This window comes from Ochotona princeps, chromosome 11 (assembly GCF_030435755.1).
Source record: "Ochotona princeps isolate mOchPri1 chromosome 11, mOchPri1.hap1, whole genome shotgun sequence".
Lineage (NCBI taxonomy): Eukaryota > Metazoa > Chordata > Mammalia > Lagomorpha > Ochotonidae > Ochotona > Ochotona princeps.
Window position 1 is genome coordinate 70,061,957 of NC_080842.1, and position 18,926 is coordinate 70,080,882.

Genomic DNA, 18,926 nt, shown 5'->3' on the forward strand with positions numbered 1-18,926 from the left:
CAATTCAAACTCACATGATTCAAAGAAAGCTGAGACTCACAGTCTCATTTCATCCTAACAATATCCCTAAAGAACAATGAAGCTTCAGGGAGATGACAAACATGCCCATGTTCCTATACCAGGCATAACGTAGGGCCAGTCCCCGAAATCCCAAAGTTCAGGTCTCACCATCATCATGTGCCTTAAAACATACAGAGATATTTCTTAGCTGGGGGGTGGGAGGGGTTAGAAGAGGAGAGGGAGGGTGGGTGGCAGGAAGAAAGGAAGGTTTGTGAGGTGAAAGGGGAGTGGAGGGTACAGCCAAGGGACACAGGCGAGAGGGCAGGAGAAAAGGAGGCAGGGAGGCAGACAGAAGAAAGAAGGCTGGAGAGAGGAGGCTGGAGAGAGGAGGCTGGAGAGAGGAGGCTGGAGAGAGGAGGAGAGAAAGGAGGCTGGAGAGAGGAGGCTGGAGAGAGGAGGCTGGAGAGAGGAGGAGAGAAAGGAGGCTGGAGAGAGGAGGCTGGAGAGAGGAGGCTGGAGAGAGGAGGCTGGAGAGAGGAGGAGAGAAAGGAGGCTGGAGAGAGGAGGCTGGAGAGAGGAGGCTGGAGAGAGGAGGCTGGAGAGAGGAGGAGAGAAAGGAGGCTGGAGAAAGAGGGAATGGCAGACAGGGGCAATAAAGCAGGCTCTACAGTGCAACTGGAATATTCTGTTAATAAATTGTAAAGTGTGAAACCTGAAGAGATTTCAATCTACATTTCTAATTGTGCTTGATTTTAAACTCAGAACCCTCCAGTGAAATTGGCTAGGGCTCTGTGACACAAAGCAACTGCTTCTCCTGCAGCAGGAGGGCTTCCCGCCCCTCCAAGCTCTGCCCGCCTCTCCTCTGCCCACCCGTGCACTGCAGCTGCCTCTGAGGGAGCACTTTGAACTGCCAGGTTCAAAGTCTGGGGAAGACACAGTGGGGAGACTCTCACACCATGCATGAGCATGGATGCATTACAGTTTTTACTTAGCTGTTGATTTGCTGTCCACAATAAAACCTATATCCTATTTCCAGAACCCTAGGGGATGCTAAAGGTTTTGAAACAAAAGGTCTTGTCTGTTGGCTGTTTTTAGACACGACTTACGATGCCTCACTCAGCAGTTTGTTCCTAAGGTTTCTTGTTTATAAGGCAAATGTGAGATGTTCAGGATCATAATGTGAATATTTCTGTGCTCATCTTTTAAACTAAAAATTCTAGACCATGAGAAATGTACTCATAGCCTCACCATTTATATAACCTGTTACTAGCTTATTACGTATTTTTAAACCTTTTTCCTGCATATATGCATGTACCTATGTGAATATGCCAGCTGGTTAATATAACATGACCAAGCTTTTGCCTCAATGTTTTATGTAACAATGAGGCATTGTTACAACTAAATCTAACTCCATTTTCTCAATAAATCCTAAAATGCCTTTAAAATCTTTCAAGATGCAGGACATCAAAATTAACTACTCCACATATTTGAGCACATAGATGTTTTCTGACGATTTCCTACTGTAAGCAAAATGTGCTGATCTTCTTTATCCAGGGAACTTGGTCCATACTTCAAACTGTTTCGTAAAGAATTTTAAAAAAAATTCCACAATGTAATTACTGGGACAAGAATCTATCTAAGGTTCTTAAAAACCCAGATTAAATTGTTCTGCAGGAGCAGAAAAGCAACTTATAGTCCCATCAGTAGAATGTAGTCCTCTCCATTGCATGACACAGGACACCACATTCTGGTGTTTGTTTAGTCTATTAGGGAATTACTTGCAGATTGAAAAAAAAATCTATACCAATAAAAGTTTTGTCTACTTACAATATTACAATTTGGAGCCTACCAAAGTGTCCATGAATGAATGAATGAATAAAACAACTGTGGTATATATTTATTCATCCATTAAAAAGAATGAAATCCTACCACTTGGGGAAATTGAGGACGTTATGCTATGTGAAACAAGGCAAGCACAGGAATATACATACTGTATGTTTTCACTCAGATGAGGAAACAGCAAAAAGTGCCATCAGAAACAGAGTAAAATAGTGGTGGCCAAGAGCTGCCTGGGATGGGGAGAAAGAGGGAAAAACACTTCTCAGCCAAATTCCTCAGATAGGGAACAACTCCTCATGTCCTGCCACACAGTAGGGTGACTACAGTTAACAATATCTTACTTAAGATGACTAAATTATGTGTTTATTATTAAAACGTTTATTATTATTCCTGAAAATAGCTAGAGGAAAAGATTACAAGTGTTCATACTCGCAAGGTAATAAATATGTAAGGATGATTATGGCAATTTCCCTGCTACAATTATCATATGGTACAAACATATATCATGACATCACTGCATTCCATAAACAGACTAATTGGGTGTCCATGAAAAGTTGAACAGTGCTTCTCCTTAGCAAGTACATAATTTGATACTGTTAAATATTTTAAAAATAAGCAAACTCTTATTATTCAAATGTTCCAAAACCAAATATAGTGTTATATTAAATTCTGTCACTTGGAGTCATTCAACCTTTATTTTTTTCTTTTTGATATAGGCCCTTGAAGCAGAAAAACGTAAGATTTTTGCTTTTTTCCCCCTTTGGCCTTAATATCACTAGAATAAGTTCTACATCTGGAGTTAAAGTTCTAGTCATCATTCAAAAGAATTAACTTTTTGAAGTCTGGAGTGTGTGTGTGTACTGGCCTGGTTCAGGTGGAGTGGTACATCATATTATATTCAAGCACCCTGTGGCCTAAGTGGGATTTTGACATCAGGGGTGGGCAAAAGTTTTCTCCAGCCATAGCAGACACACTGGAACAAGCAAAAGAAAGGAAAGGAGGGAGAGCGAGGGAGGGAGGGAGGGAGGGAGCAAGGGAGGGAGGGAGGAAGGGATGAGGGGAACAGAGCCAAGCAGCCGCACTGTCACCCTGCCACTTGAAAAAGACATGACTAACCTTTGCCTGCAGAGCCTGTCTACTCCTGAGGTCACTCAATCACATACCCAGATGTCTTCATGCATGCGCGCGCATGCACACACATACACACATGCACACTGTGGGTGCCACTGCTGCAGAAATATGCAATCCAACACTCATTAGATGGCAGGATGCCAAGCAAGTAGTACCTCATGTCACCTTTCAGAGACAAATTTATCCATTCTTTTGCAATGACACATTGGACCAGAATCTGGGCCTGTGGCCCAGAGAGTGCATGAGCAACAGTGCAACACTGGGTGAGGAACGCAGGACTGCAGGGTCCTCTACCATCCACGAGCATTTTCTGTCAAGTCTGGAGTCTGCTCTTCTCTGTCAAGGAAATTAAACTTGAGTACGGGCCTAACCTGGCTTCCCAAGGGTCCCTGATAGAGGAATGGGTGTTTATTCATAACTCTAAATGATATTAAAACCTAACATAAACCATGATTTAAGTAATAGCAGGCATCAGTGGTTATCAATGCAACCCTGTGACATTACTGGTGCTAAAAGAGGGGCAGATGCTGAGGGGACTGTTGATAACAATGACAATGACAATGACATGTTTTTATGGGACGTGTGATTAATGGACCAGTTGATAACTCCAATCACAATCCCTTTGATTGAAGGTATCTAGTTTATGAGCAGCCTTGGAAAGAGAATGGAGTAACAACCAAAATTAAGACCCATCAGTGCCTCTATGCTCCCTGACTTTTATTACTGTGACCACAGTGGGGGAAATATTTTGTGGGGTCTCCTCTATCATTGCATTATGATGAGCCCTTGCTCATTATGGATGGATGGTTAAAATCTATCTGTGATGAAAAGGAAATAAAAACAGTCACACCAATGGCACATGTAATAGCTACATAATGCCAGTTTGTGTGCGGGACAGAACTTTGTAAAACTTGATGACCGTAGCAAACATGCCCCTGGTTTAGCCAGGCTGGGACTTCTGTCTATATCAGAATGTTAAGAGTTGAGCAGTCACAGGCTGAACATCAGAACACGGACAAGTACAGGTCAGCTCTGAGCATCTCCAGCCCCCTGCTCATCCTTGATTTAACGTTCTCCTACTTTAGATCTCAGATTTCACTCAACACACACACACACACACACACACACACCACTCTGCACCCCAAAGTAACACTTCCAAAAATCTATACAATAAGTTTATTTTGGTGCAAAGCAATTTTGAATGTGTGTTTAGCTTTCCATAATATGCAATTTCTATGACCATTTTTAAAACCTACTCATAATGCCTGAAAATAGTCTACTGAATTGTGTGTGTGTGTGTGTTTCTTTTCTGTTTCCTTCCACTAGAAAGTAAGAATTGTGTCCATCTGCATTATTTAACCATCGATCGTGGCAGAAAACCTGTAGGTTTATCCATAATAGGTGTCCAGTAAATACTTGTCAACTGATAACAATGAAAAAAAATGAGAATGAGGCTAAAACTCTTTAAAATTGCCTGATTTAGAACCATTTCTAAAATATAAAAACTCCCTTTGTAATATTTTGTGTTTCTGGGAAGTTTAATGATACGTTCCAAATTGTGAACATTCAAAGCAATTGCTATAGCCTCAGGGAGAAGTCACTCCCGGAGCTAGGAGAGCATGTGGGTTGCAGTTTCCACCAACAACCTTGGACACTGCTGCATTCAATGATCGTAGTTCCAGTGCGATTCTATGGGCCTTGGTCACCTTGAGTTTCTAACTGACAAGACTATTCACTCCCTTACACAGCACCCCACCACCAGGCGACACCTGAACCATCTCTGCTGACACAAAACCAAGCTATTCAAGAGATCCCCCTTGGGGTTCCCAGGTAAGAAGGCAAGAATATCTTGATGGGTCTTGCAGGGTAGGGGCCATGTGCTATCTTGCAAAAGGACCACAGAATTTTCTGACCAAAAAACAGAAAAGAAAATGTGTGACCGTTGTGACTGAAGCCCAACGAGGAGGTGATGCAAAGGTTGGGGAGTTCAGGACCAGCACATACCCTGGACAGAGTTCACTATAATGGACGTGAATCAGCCATATGAGAGAGCTTGGTCATTTCTAGCTATTTTTCGTCAATGGTCTCACCATGACTCGTATTATACCTGAACAGCACTTTATAGATAACCAGGATGTCCTGGCCTCTTTAAAGTATCTGCTTGGTTAACTTACTGTCACAGCTGTCAACTAACTGAGTTGAAGTCAAGATTCTGACAGATGGCTCACCCACCTAAGTCACCAAAAGTAAGTGGTGGCTTCCTTAAAACAAAATCCAGGGTCTCCAAAACCAGTGCTGTAAGGGTCCCCACTCCAGTTAGGGATACCTTCCCTTTCCATTCTGCCCTGGGACCCCAGCAGATGCCTTCCAGCTACCACACTCTAAGCTCACCATACAACTTGGACACAGACTATGCCTCTCTGCCTATGAAATTTCCCCCATACTTACTCCTGTCCAACCTCTCCCTTCATAAAAATTCCTTTGTATCTGTCAGCTCACAGTGTGAAGCCACACTGAATCCAGGAGTTAGTTCTGGCCTGTGTTCTAAGTGAGAAAAGTGAGGTCCAGAGAGGTTGCGGCCTTTACTACCGAAATCAAGCCCAGCCTCAAAGCCCAAACACCTTGCAGTGACCCATGCAAGCCACAGCCACTTGAAAACCTACAGCATGAATCCTGCCCTTGGCTAAGATGCTGCCTTGTATTGGTTCAGTGACTAGCTCCTGGTAAGAGGCTGCATGTGGGAAAGAGCCATGGTAGGCAGGATACACTAAATTCTCTCTCACTAGTGAACAATGTGACTTGGGAAATGTTACTGTCTTGCATGGGAACATCAGATCAAAGCCAGGATTGTTACAAAAACTCAATAAACATGATATTTCATTACTACAGTCAGACCCAGGGCATTAGTGCATCACTGCCATCCCCCATCCCTGCCTCTTCCCCCACTTTGTTGCCATAGCTGTTTTGCAACTTCATGACTTCATTCTCATTGGCTGGCCTCTGTTGTATTAGGGCTGTGGCTTCATACGTCTTATTGTTGTCTTTCCTGTTTAAGATCCACTTGCTGGGCTCAGCGGCGTGGCCTAGTGGCTAAGGTCCTCGCCTTGATCCCATATGGCTGCTGGTTCTGGTCCCGGCAGCTCCACTTCCTCTCTATCTCTCCTCTTCTCAGTATATCTGACTTTGTAATAAAAATAAAATACATCTTTAAAAAAAAAAAAGATCAACTTGCTATAAATTGTGGCTACATTATATCATACCTTAATGGAATTCTCTAAAAGAAAATAAATATTAGTCATAAGCTTTTCAATTGACACCTATGGTCTTGGCTTGTTTCATTCGTCCATTCAATTTACCAACCAAACTCTTCAAATTCTCTTCCTCTCCTAACTGACCCCTTATTCTAAAGCCTCTTCTTACCTCTGTATGTTGTTGTTCCTCAGAGCTCATCTGGAGCCCTGGCCAGTCTCAACTATCCTCAAGATCAAATGTTAGCCCTAGATCTCCATCTTGCTCTCAAACCAATTCTCTTAACTCCAGACTTAATATTCACAGTCTAATGGACTGTTTCTCTTCAGTAGTCCATAAGCCTCACTAACTCATAAGACTGAAGGTTCAACCCATCATTTCTACCCTCATTCACAAAACACTATACTTCTGCAGGCTTTTTTACTCCCTATTTTCACTGCGTCCATCCAATTCATTTGTAAATCCCAGAATTCTACCTATAAAACATATCTTAATTCCATCCATCTCTCTCCTAGCTCTAAGCGAAGGTGAGCCACCATCAACTCTTGCCTGAACTGCCCTAATAGCCTCCTATTGACAATGAGCATGGCCAGATTCTATCTCCCATTCATGAGGAGCTGTCTTGCAGTGTCTTGCAGAATGCACTGTGCTTTCTTGCCTCTGAGCCTACAGATGCTGCTTCATCTGCCTAAACATACTCTCACTCCTCTCTCCCTTCAGAGGTCAGCTCAGTTAGCATTTCATGCAAGACAACTTTCTGAGAACCAAAGCAATTTGGTACAGATTCAGTGTAATTTTACTTCCAGCAGAACTTCAGTCATGCACACTTTTGCCATGACAATTATACCGTATCATGACAGTGGTGCATCTTCCTTCACAAATAAAGCTTTATCCCAGGTTTTAGCTTGATCCTTTATTCTTGTACCCTGGCCCCTAGAAGATGAATCCTGTTTTCACAGAGCAGAGTTTGAGTGTCAGTGGCAGTGTTCAGCGACAACAGCACAATGTGACAGCTGGATGATCTGCTGGCAGCTCTGTCTACAAAGCCTACTGTAAGACCCCAGCCTTCCAGAAGGCAACCAAAGCTAGCTGTGTACTTGGTGGATTTCATCGGTGTTAACAAAAGCTCAGCCTCCACTCAATTAACCTAGAGGCCTTAGTCAATAGTGCAGTCCTAGCTACGGAGCGGGAGCCCTGCAATTAGGTTGAACTGTGGTGGCACCTGGAGCCTATTTCAATGGTGTTGATCGCACTTACAAAAAGAACCAGCCAAGTGTGAAGTAAAGCCATTGAGGAACAATCTTCATAATGCCACTTTGGTGCTTAGAAATGTACATCGTCATTCTGATGATCAAATACTTCCCTAGTCCTCTTTTCTTGGTGGATTTACTTTATAGCACTCCACACAGTTTCTCACCCAGCTCACCTTTCAAGGAGTAGTAGTTTCTCTACTTAGCTTCCTAGCTATGGTTGATTCTCAATCCTAAAGTTTTACTTAGATCATGAACTGAAGGTAGCAGCATAGTCTAATTTTTCATTTTTTTATTTTTATTTATTTGAAAGGCAGGGAGTAGGGGGTCATCTGTTTGCTGATCCACTTCCCCCTCAAATACCTGCAATAGCCAAGGCTGCTCTGGGCCAAAACCAGGAATCAGGAACTCCACCCAGCCCTCCCATCAGTGTGACAAGGTCCCATGATTTAGAACCATCACTCACTTCTACCCAAGATGCACAGCAACAGGAAACTGGAACCAGCAGCAGAGTCAAACCCAGGCACTCCAGATACAAGATGTAGGTTTCCAAGTGATGTCCCAATGGCTATTGCCAAATGCCTGGCCCGAAATATTATATTCCATAGTTACATAACTATAAGGTAAGTATAAATTCATGATTTCAAAAAGTGAAGAATTATGACAGGTCTGTAAATAACCATCTTAATTACTGAAATGACACAGAAAGAACTTAACGGAGTCAATTAATTTGTTCTATATTTGATATTTACCAATCTTGAGAAGGGAGAGGGATGCTTCTAGCATATTCAACAAACTACAGCATGCTTTATGAATGTGACCCCAGGGCTTTCACAGGGATCTGGAATTGAATTTGCCATTCTTCTAAATAGAATTGCACCCACTATGGGAAATGCTAACATACGTCCAATTCTTCTGTTTCCTTTAGCTCTTCATTCATGGTGAGCAGCCATGGTGTGCAAAACAGAGGTAAGAGTTCTTTCAGTAAGAATTAGAAAATAAACAAGTAGGTTATCAAACTAAGATACCCCACCCCTACCCTGGAACTTCACTCATGTCAACCTCAGCATTGTCAAGCTAATGTGTATAGATATAATTAGCTCATTTTCATTGTCATAGAGCATTCCAATTCATTAATAAGATGTCATTTTAATTCACAGCTACATATGATCACTTACATAGTTTTCAAGTTTTTCCTCTTAAGAACATTATTATTCACTATCTTATCAATATTTTTACATGCCTGCCCATGGACTCATGATGGTGGTTTCTCTAAGAGTGAAATTGCTGCACCTCTTCTGTATCGTCATGAATGTATTTCCCAAAGGAAACGTTACCAACCTCACCCACAGTCTGAGTATCCTCCTCATGCCTCATCCTCTCTAACAGCTGTTTCTGATACACTTTTAATTTTTCACAGCCCACTAGGTATAGCAGAGATTCATCTCAGGAAAAATCTATAAAATGAAATTGAACATATAAAAAGCAGCAGCATACTGTGTTGGTGAAGAGTTGCTTAGAGCAGTATATAGTGTTTGACTGTTCTTGGGTTGGGAGTGGGGGGATATTACTACTAGTAGTATTCTTTTCCACACTAGATCTGTCATGTTCATTCTTCCTTCACTGTATTTGCCAAGGAGATTCAATGTTTGGGAGCAGACCAGAAATCTCTCTCTCTCTATTGAGACACAAGAGTTGTTTTGGGGTTGGAAGACTGGAGTATAGTGAAAACTGTGAGGGAGCTTCACACACAAGGCAAGTGAACAAGATCCTCTGCTTTACACGTAGGAGCAAACTGACACTCCAATAGCCAAGCTTTCTGAACTTCCTCTTCTTCAGCCTGCTCAGTTAACTTCAGTAAACTGAAGGATTTCCTTCTTGGCTTGCTCATGCCTTCATTTCACTTCTGCCATAGGCCATGTGGATCTTGGGTTGGAAAACCAGTCCCTAATGCAATTCCCAACACAATTCTTTTATTAAAAAAAAAAAGGAAAATGATGAAAAAGACTATGATTAACCCAACAGATTCAACCTCAGAGTCCAGTGTGAGGAACACTGGTCCTCAAGGTCACATCTAGGGGTATCAGCATGAAAGGACTTGGCATGCCAAGGTGGAAAGTCCAGGGACTCCACAGGCCAACAGGCTCTCTTTCTGATGGGTTGTTAAATATGCTGGAGGAATGGAGCAAACAGAATCCTACCTTAGAGACAAATCCAAAGTCTTAACCTGAAATATGAACATCATGCACATCTAAATAAGAACAAAAGCAATTGATTAATACAACAGAAGGATTAGTGAAAAGATGGTCTTCATGGTTATGAGTCCAAACATCCCAGTGCTGCAAGTGAATCATTAGTACTGGGGTCTCTTCTATTGTTCTCAGTTCATCTCAGGAGAAACAAGCTTGCTTCTGAGATGAACAAGGTGAAATGTTTTGCATCCATTAAATCCTTTTTTAGGTAATAAATATCCACCAGGTACCTGGTCTAGCTGAGCTAGACCATAAGGATACAGAATTAAGCACCTGAGATGGCCTCTAGCAGCCACGCCTTCTGCTGGATATCAGTACATATACAAATCCCAGTACTTGGCAAGATCAGGTGTCAGAACCACACACAACTTCTTCACTCTTACAGAATTCTCAATCCAGAGACCCCTCCAAAGCCTTCTGGTTTCAACTTGAACACTTCAGGGAATCAGTGTAGAATAATAAAGTATACATCTCAGTATCTAGAGATATTTTATCTCTACTTTACAAATGAGGAAAGAATTTTGGAAAACTTTGGTTATTCTTGACAATTCAGTTATTGCTTGATAAACAGACTTGGCTCAACTCTCTGACTAATGAGTTTAAGTAGTTGGCAACCCAAGCAAGTGGATTTCTGACCACCCTAAAAATTATTTTGGCATGCTGGGCAACAATCCAAAGAGATGAGGTTACTCTGTATGATAGTAACCACATTTATTTGGGTTTTTCACTTGTGTTTAATATTTGTCCACAGTAATGTTTTCCTTTTCTTTAAAATGAATGCTTTTTCCTATAAATTTTCCTGAAATGGTATGTAAAGGCAAGTTAAAATCTCCCCATAAATATTTATGGCTTACCAGCTTAAAATAAAATGTCTTATTATAAAAGTTACAACACAAAGGCCTAAGCTATGATTCTCCAATAAACTTAACAACACTCACAGCTAGCATTTGTAGAGGGGCTAGCACAGGTCTGGCACTGCGTTAAAAGCATAAGCCTCATGAGAATTTTTAAATATTAGTACTAACTGATGTCAGTATGATTTTACAACCCAGGCTTCGTTTATTATGCTGCCCTGCTTCAAATGCTATTGACCACCTACATCGTGCTCTCCCAAATATTGTAAAACCTGACTTGTATCAATCTGTGACCTTCCCTTATGCAAGAAGAGAGTCTTATTTCATGAAATAATGGGTAAAATGCTCAACATCACTAATCATAAAAGAAGTGCAGATCAAAGCAACAATGAGATCTCATTGCACTCCAGCTAGAATCACTATTACCAGGAACAACTTTTGGCAAGAATGTAGAAGAAAGAAATCCTTTAAGCACTCTTGGTGGGAATGTAAATTAGTGTAACCATTATGGAGAATAGTATGGAGGTTCCAAAAACCTTAAAAATAGAACTGCATGCGACCAGAAAGTCCCATCTGTGGTACTGAAGCGTATCTGAAGAAAGTGAAATCGTCTAAGCAATATCTACACTCCCACGCTTGTCATAACACTAGTCAAGAAAACAGCCAAGATGTGAAATCAACCTAACTGTCCATCAATTGATAAATCAACTTTTAAAGTGTGGTGCATATGTTACTACTCAGCCATAGAAGAGAATGAAATTTTGACATTTTCAACAAAATGTATGACCTAGAGCTCATTAGGTTGAATAAAACAAGTCAAGCACAGAAAAACAAGTATCACATGATAGTTCTCATTTGTAGAATCTAAAGAAATCGTTCTTACAGAGGCAAAAAACAGAAAAGTGGCTGCCAGAGCCTAGAGGGCGGGAGAGAAGGAGGAATGGGGGCATTTGGTCAATGATGAACGGAGACATACGTTGTAGTGATCTCTTACCCAGTGTGGTGACCACCACAGCTAACAGCAATGAATTCTGTACTTGACAAGAGCCTGGGGTCAGCACCATAATTCAATTAGCTAATCCTCCAAATGCCAGCATCCTATACGGATGCTGCTTCATGTCCAGCTGCTTCACTGCCCACCCAGGTCCCTGCTAGTGGCCTGGAAGAGCATCAGACAATAGCCCAAGGCCTTGGCACCTTGCATTCATGTGGGAGACCCAGAAGAATCTCTTGGCTCCTGGCTTCAGATCAGATCACTTCAGCTTAAGCTGAAGAGTGAGCCAGTGAACCATTGGAGAGTGAACCAGTGATGGAAGTCTCTCCTTCTCTCTGTAAACCTGCCTTTCTATCAAAAACAAATAAATAAAAATCTTTTCTTAATTTCATTTTTGCTGTTTACATAGCGGAGAAGGACAGATGCCCGTGTGGGAAGGGTCAAGGAATGGAAGAAAGAAGATGAGACAATTGTTTCCAATTTTGCTTGCTTGTTTGTTTGTTTTCTTCTTGTATCTGGAGGAAGGGAGGAGAGAATAGGAGACGGCTCCTCCCAGCAGCCTAACCACATCAGTACCTAGGCATGTGGGACAGCCACTCAGTGTCATCATGGGTCCCCAGTGTAGAACATGTTCTAAGGTCACTGCCCATGTGGTTTTAGTGGTTCTGAGGTATTGTTGATTTCGTTGTTAAAAGGTTGAGGAAATCCTTCCAAGGTCCACTGACATAGTCCACCTTAGAATCTCCATTCTCCCAGATACTTGCTGTCGACACCTGGCCAGGAGAGCTGTCCAATTTGTTCTGCCCTCTGTGGTACTAGATGTTCTCTGCAGGCCTCAATGATTTGTCACATCCCATGTGCATCTGGGTATGCCATCCACTTCACAGATTTCAGCAACCAAGGAGGCCAATTCTGACACACACTCTCCCTAGTCAGACCACAGATTCTATGATTTTCCCTATGGTTGGAGTTTTCAGACCACCGGTCCAGTTGGTGGGTGGATGACCCCCAGACCTGATTCCTGTGTGTGCCAGCCAATTCAGGGCCGTTAAAAAATGACAATAGCTAGAAGATTTTCAATGATAAGTGCTTGAGGTGATGGAAATGTTGTTTACCCTTTTTATTATGAGCAGATATGTATATGTACATTATACTGCTTTATATGGAAAGGTTAGCTGCTTCTGTTATTTTAGAACAAAATCACTAAACTGCATGGTGTGAGCTACATGCTCAGACTCTCACTCATCCATTCATGGAATACAGCCAGGGCGCCGAGGGAAACTGCTTGGCAAAGTCGTGGCTTTGTGTTTCTCCTGGTTTGCTTTATCTAACTCATTCTCTGAATAGATTACAGGTGCAAAACTGTTTCCAAAACCTTTTTTGTTTTTTGAATAGGACTTTTAAAATATTCAAGAAAGGCATTCAGGCTTGAAAAGATAATAAGTCAATTGCCACAATTTCATGAAAAATTCATAATGACTGAACACTATTGTATATGCAACACAATCTGAGTGATAGAAAATACGGATATGGTAATTTTCCCCTCTCAGGCATGTTCTTACTGTCTCAGTTCATGTTGAAAAGACTGTTATGAACACTTAAATAACATGCCTCCAAGTCCTGCCTCACTGTAATATAGAACAAATGTTAAAGTCAATTGAATGCTATTGCAGCGCATCCATGTGTGCTTGGGACCTGCTGCACAGTCTCCATCCTTCTGCTCATAATGTTTTTTATGTCATTGTTCTTTAGATGTATAACTAGCACATGCTGGAATTTTTTACTTTTAATTGACACATATTAGTAATGGCTAGATTGGGGCAACTCACATTTCTCTCAATATTTGGAAAGTCCTGGACTCTTTTTTGCTGTTGTTTTTACATAGGTCTCAGACTGTTGTAGAAGGTAGTTCCCCTGCTGTGCCACTGAACACAAGGTTAGGAGCACGTTACCAACCTCTCTCCCCTTCCTAGCTTCCCTGGCTTCTAATGATCACTACTCTACCCACTAGTTCTTTTTTTTTTTAAGATTTATTTATTTTTATTGCAAAGTCAGATATAGAGAGAGGAGGAGAGACGGAGAGGAAGATCTCCCACCGATGGTTCACTCCCCAAGTGACCACAACAGCCAGTATTGTGCCAATCAGAAGCCAGGAGTCAGGAGCTCTTCCGGGTCTCCCACATGGGTGCAGGGTCCCAAAGCTTTGGACCGTCCTCGACTGCATTCCCAGGCCACAAGCAAGGAGCTGGATAGGAATCAGGGCCACCAGGATTTGAACCGGCGACCATATGGGTCGAGATCCCAGCGCGTTCAAGGCAAGGACTTAGCCGCTAGGCCACGCCCTGGGCCCTCTACCTGCTAGTTCTATCAGATACCTTTTTTAACTTTCACAAAGGCATAAGAGCATCCAAGTCTTAATTTTTTAAATGGACAAAGGATCTGAAGACACCTTTCCATAGAAGACACCCAGATGACTAACAAGTTTCTTTTTTTCTTTTTGTTTTTCCTTTTTTATTTTGACCAACAAGTTTCTCAAGAACATCTTCAGTATCACTAGTCATCAGTGAAAAGCAACCCCAAATCATAATGCAATATCATCCCATTCCAGTTGCAATGGAGATCATCAAAAAGAGAAAAACATCTGGCAAGGATGCAGAGGACAGGGAACTATTTAATACCCTTGGAGTGGGGTGTCTGTCCATCAGCATAGCCATTATGGAAAACAGCATGGGCTTTGCTAAAGCAAACACAAATAGAGTCGCCAGCTGTAGTGATATCCAGGGAGCCAACTACTCAGGCTGTCCTATGGCAGAGACAGCCGCACGCTCCTGTCTACCTCAGCACTGCTCCCAAGAACCAACACAATATGTTTGGACACTTTCAGCCAACCCGCCTCTGGTATTTTAAATGCTGAAGCTGCACCGTTGGTGTTTGTTGCTCACACCTTTGCACTTATTTTTGCATGGTTCTGTGTCTCCTATGTACCACACTGTTACTGCCTTCTGCATGCATTGGACTCGCCTGTTCTTTCTTCCCTCTCTCCTTCTTTGAAGCTGTACCTGCTGTTATTAGTTCTCTACTTGTCACTTAGCATTTTCAACAAAAGCACACTAAAACATCAAACCTCCAGTTTAGTTCTTCTTCCCAAGCAAACACCTACACACACACACACACACACACACACACACACACCACTCAGAAATCTTTCATTCTGATGGTAAGGATTCTGCATTGTGTTTGAGGCTTAAGCTTTTACTTATACAATAAAATGTTAAAAAGGGAAGTGTCTTTTTTCTTTCTTCCTATTTTTCTCGTGTGTTTATTTGAGAGGCAGAGAACAGACAGGGCTCACATCAGCTAGGCTTATATTCCAAACACCTGCAACAACTGAAGCTGGGTTCTGGGCCAAAGCAGGCATCCTGGCACTCAATCCAGGTCTCCCACATGAGGCCCAGGAACCCAGTCCCATGAGTCACCACTACGTCCCAGGGTCTACATTAGCAAGAAGCTAGATTCTTAAACACTAAACTAAATGACGTCCCCTTTATTCCTATTACGATCATCTTACACTGGTGCCTTAGTTAGTTTACTGTGATCAATAGAACTTAAACTAAGTGATCAAGCAGATTTCTGCACCAAATACTTTGATACTTTCAACAAATATTATACTTATAACAAATATTCTTAGGCTTAACATCAAAAGCCATAATGTCAACATTATTAAAATAAAATTATCAGATTGTCAGGAATACCGTTCGTTCTACTTAAGGTCAGTAAAGAGAAATTGGAGTTTTTAATAACAAGAAGTAGAATATAGATGCACTCCAACTGTTATAGTAACTGCCATGTAAATATTTGCTAAATGTTTAGCTTTAGGAGTCATCTTAGAAATTTCCAAAAGTAGTCTATTCTTCCCCAGTTTGCATTAAGCTATGATCAGAATTCTAAATTTCATTATTTTTTACACTGAATTAAGAAAATGAAATGCACATGTCTATCATTGTACCAATCCTCTTTCGTATTATATGCCTTCTCCCCCAGCATTTTACTTCTATAGTGTTTCTATTCTCTTAAAGCTTTATGATTTCTTTTTAAAACAGTTGATTTTTATTTTAAAATTGCCAACATAATTCCACAGGTCTTTGCTGAGTATTGCTCCTTATACTTTATTCCATATTTGGTATGGATTTCATATAATTCCTATTTTGTTACTGGAAGGATATGCAGAAGTGTACGTTTTCATTGCAGTATATGGAGAAAGTATTACATCAGTATTTGACAAGTGGTAGTAGCTTAAACTCAGGTACCATGTGAAACCAAAACCCTAGAGGTAGATTATTTTGTGAGCTTTCAAATTCTTTGATCTATCTTGCACTTGAACTAACCTTTTACCAAAGCATCCTCTTATATCATCATTCATTGGTCACTTGGAAAATAATGATTCACAACAAGCACTGATCTTCTGACATGCATATGTGTCATAACGCAGAGCAAATACATTTGCAAAGAACACGATTACTCTTATCAGACTGCCCAGCTATTGGAATGCTCTTACATCCTAGTGGCAGATACAAGCTTTCCCAAATCCCAATTTGCACTTGCCACACTTAAATTTATAACTGAGAAAAAAATACTCTTTGTTTGTCATGAAATGATGGGTTCAGTTTCTTCATTATTAATCAAATATTTGCCAAATAATTGTCTCAATAATGACAATTTTTCAGTCATTCTGATAGGTTAAAAAAGCAATGTGTCCATATACATAAATATAATACATATATTATTTATATATGCTATATATTTGTGTTTTATATATGTGTGTATATATGTGTTTTATATATGTGTGTATATGTACACACATATACACACATATATAAAAATATATATATTTGTTATCATTAGCAGCTTGGTTTTTTTAAGAAAAGTGTTTTCTGATTTAGAGACAAATGTGGCACATTTAAGTAACTGCAGAGATTTCTCATGCCCAGAATGGAATGGACAGGGACGGAATAGGGGAGATACGAAGGTGAGGCTGTCCAAGTGAGAAGAGGCAGGTCACGCAGAGCACAGTGGACAAAGGAAAATGTTCAGATTCTTCTTGCAAAGGAGGTCATGAATTTGACCAGCGGGATTAGCGAAGTTAGAGCTACCTCACGCAAGAGAATTCTCTGGGTGCCTGAGGGAAACGGGAGGGATGTGGCAAAAGCCAAAGCAAGCCAACAGCACAGCCAGCTGAGGCCTTGCTGGGATGCTGCCGAGCACATCGCAAGGGCCAGAGAAGGGCAGCCGGCAGGTAGGTGGAAGTGCAGGCTTCCACTCTGGGTGGGAAGCAGACGGGCTGAGTGACTAACAAAACCACACCTCAATGTGCACGTCCTCTTCCCAGATCGTACGGGCAGCTTGCCCTCTTCCATTCAGAGATGCCAGTCCTCAGCCAGCTACCATCCCCGGGAGAACGGGCCGCCCTGTGAACCCTGGAGCCGTAGAAAACCCTGCCCCACGGTGTCTGAGCAAAAGGTACAGCAAGCAGAATGCTGCCAGCTCTTCCTAACCATGCTCACCCAACAGGAAGCTCTTGAGATTGGCTTTTAATATCTTTATTAGCTAAAAAGTGACACAAAGATGTTCAGAATCTGCACCTACTTCTTTTTGAAAACATTATCTATTATCTATTTAAAGTCAGAGTTCACAGTGAGAGACAGAGACTGACCTTACATCCTTTAATTCGCTCTGCAAATTGCTGCTATAGTTCTGGAGTAACCCAGACCAAAGTCAAGAGTTAGGAGCTTCCTCTGGGTCGCCCATGTGGGTGGCAGGGGCCCAAGAAGTTGAGCTATCTTCTGCTGCCTTCCAAGACTCATTAGCAGGGAGTGGGACTGGCACTAGGGCAGCTGGTAGGCTAACTGATGGTCGTAGAAGATCGTGGCCCTTGCAGAGGTCCAACTCACTTTACCACAACGCCAGCCCCTCCTGCTGTTCTGATGGTGCTGTGGTAAGCCCAGGCTCCAGCCCTCACATCCATCCCTGCTCTTGGGGCTCAGCAAGCAGCAGTGGCTAGATCCTTTGCTTGCACTTTAGAAAGTGTAGCCAGAGGATCTTTCTCAATTGATGGAGTACAACCTCTAGCTCCTTCCAGACTCCCTAATCAACTTCAGAATCCCATGGTCATCAGTAGTTTGTATCCATCTCCCCAAGCACCTGTGGGCTTCCCTAAATTCAGGGATTCAATTCTGTGAACTGGACATCAGCAATAAAGTTAAGCTGATTGACACTGAGGGAACAAAAGTAAACTCTGAATTAATTCACACTTAACTACTTTCCTTGGAATTTCAAACCCTCTTGTGTGATCCTGTCCTGCAGGATGTGCAGCACAGCGAGTGGTACATTGGACAATACGGTCGCCAGGCAGTAGAAGAGGCACTAATGAAGGAGAGGAAGGTAACGCCTCCCACAGGGCCCACCATCCCCACTCCCTGCATCATGCCAGCGTGCTCAGCTCATGGATCACAGGGTGGCACAAGCTGCATCCTTCGGTGCAGTGGCTTCTGCAGCACCCTGCCTGTCTCATTCTAGAGAAAAAAAATTATAAAATCTTTATTTGAAGAGCAGAGAGAGAAAGAAAGAAATCTTCAATCTGCTCATTCACTCCCAAAATGACCACAACGGCCAAGACTGGCATAGGCCAAAGCCAGAAAACTGGAATTCCATCTTGGTCTCCTACATGTGGAGTAGGCATGTAGATCTGGTATGGAAGTGAGGATGAGGAGGAGAGAATGGAAAGGACCTCCATCTGTGTCTCCCTGGTGTCATCTTGTTAGCAAAGGTCTGCTCAGGCCCAGCTGCTCGCTGTGTCCCATTCCTTAAGAACAGAGGAAGGGCCTTGATGGTTCAAGCAGCCAGGATGCGAGGGCTTGTGCTGCACTCACAGCTCTCAGCTACTGAGCATAATGACACTGCTTACACTCCGTATTCAAGCAAGGCGTCCCCACCTCACTGGTTAACTTCCACCATCCCACCACGGCTCTTAAAGCCTCAGCTCAGAAGGAACATACCTCACCTCTGCTCACATATCATTGGCTAAAGTAAGCCACACAACCAAAAGTAACTTCAAAGGCTGTAAGACAGTACAAACCTCCCAAGCCACCGAAGGGAGGGAAGAATACGTGTGGTTAGGACAAATGACTACCACAACCATCGTTACCAACAGTAAGTCATTATGAAAGGGATGCTTTGTGCAGAGAAATGGACTGGATTACTTAGAAGTAATAGAAGGTCATTCGACGCTAATAGAACAGAGCCTACATTCAACTAACCAGAGCAGTGGGCATTGCTAAATGAAGAAACACCCAAATGACAT

The 18,926-nt window shown here is 42.1% G+C and overlaps 1 protein-coding gene across 1 annotated transcript in view; it reads left to right on the forward strand.

Moving 5' to 3' along the window:
- The window catches only part of CLNK (cytokine dependent hematopoietic cell linker), a 149,596-nt gene that overhangs the window by 121,046 nt on the left and 9,624 nt on the right, over positions 1-18,926 (forward strand). The window contains exons 14-18 of the mRNA XM_058670392.1: positions 2,556-2,574; positions 4,698-4,800; positions 8,398-8,438; positions 16,956-17,086; positions 17,930-18,007. Of these exons, the coding sequence (XP_058526375.1) occupies positions 2,556-2,574; positions 4,698-4,800; positions 8,398-8,438; positions 16,956-17,086; positions 17,930-18,007 (372 nt within the window). The remainder of the gene's footprint in view (positions 1-2,555; positions 2,575-4,697; positions 4,801-8,397; positions 8,439-16,955; positions 17,087-17,929; positions 18,008-18,926) is intronic.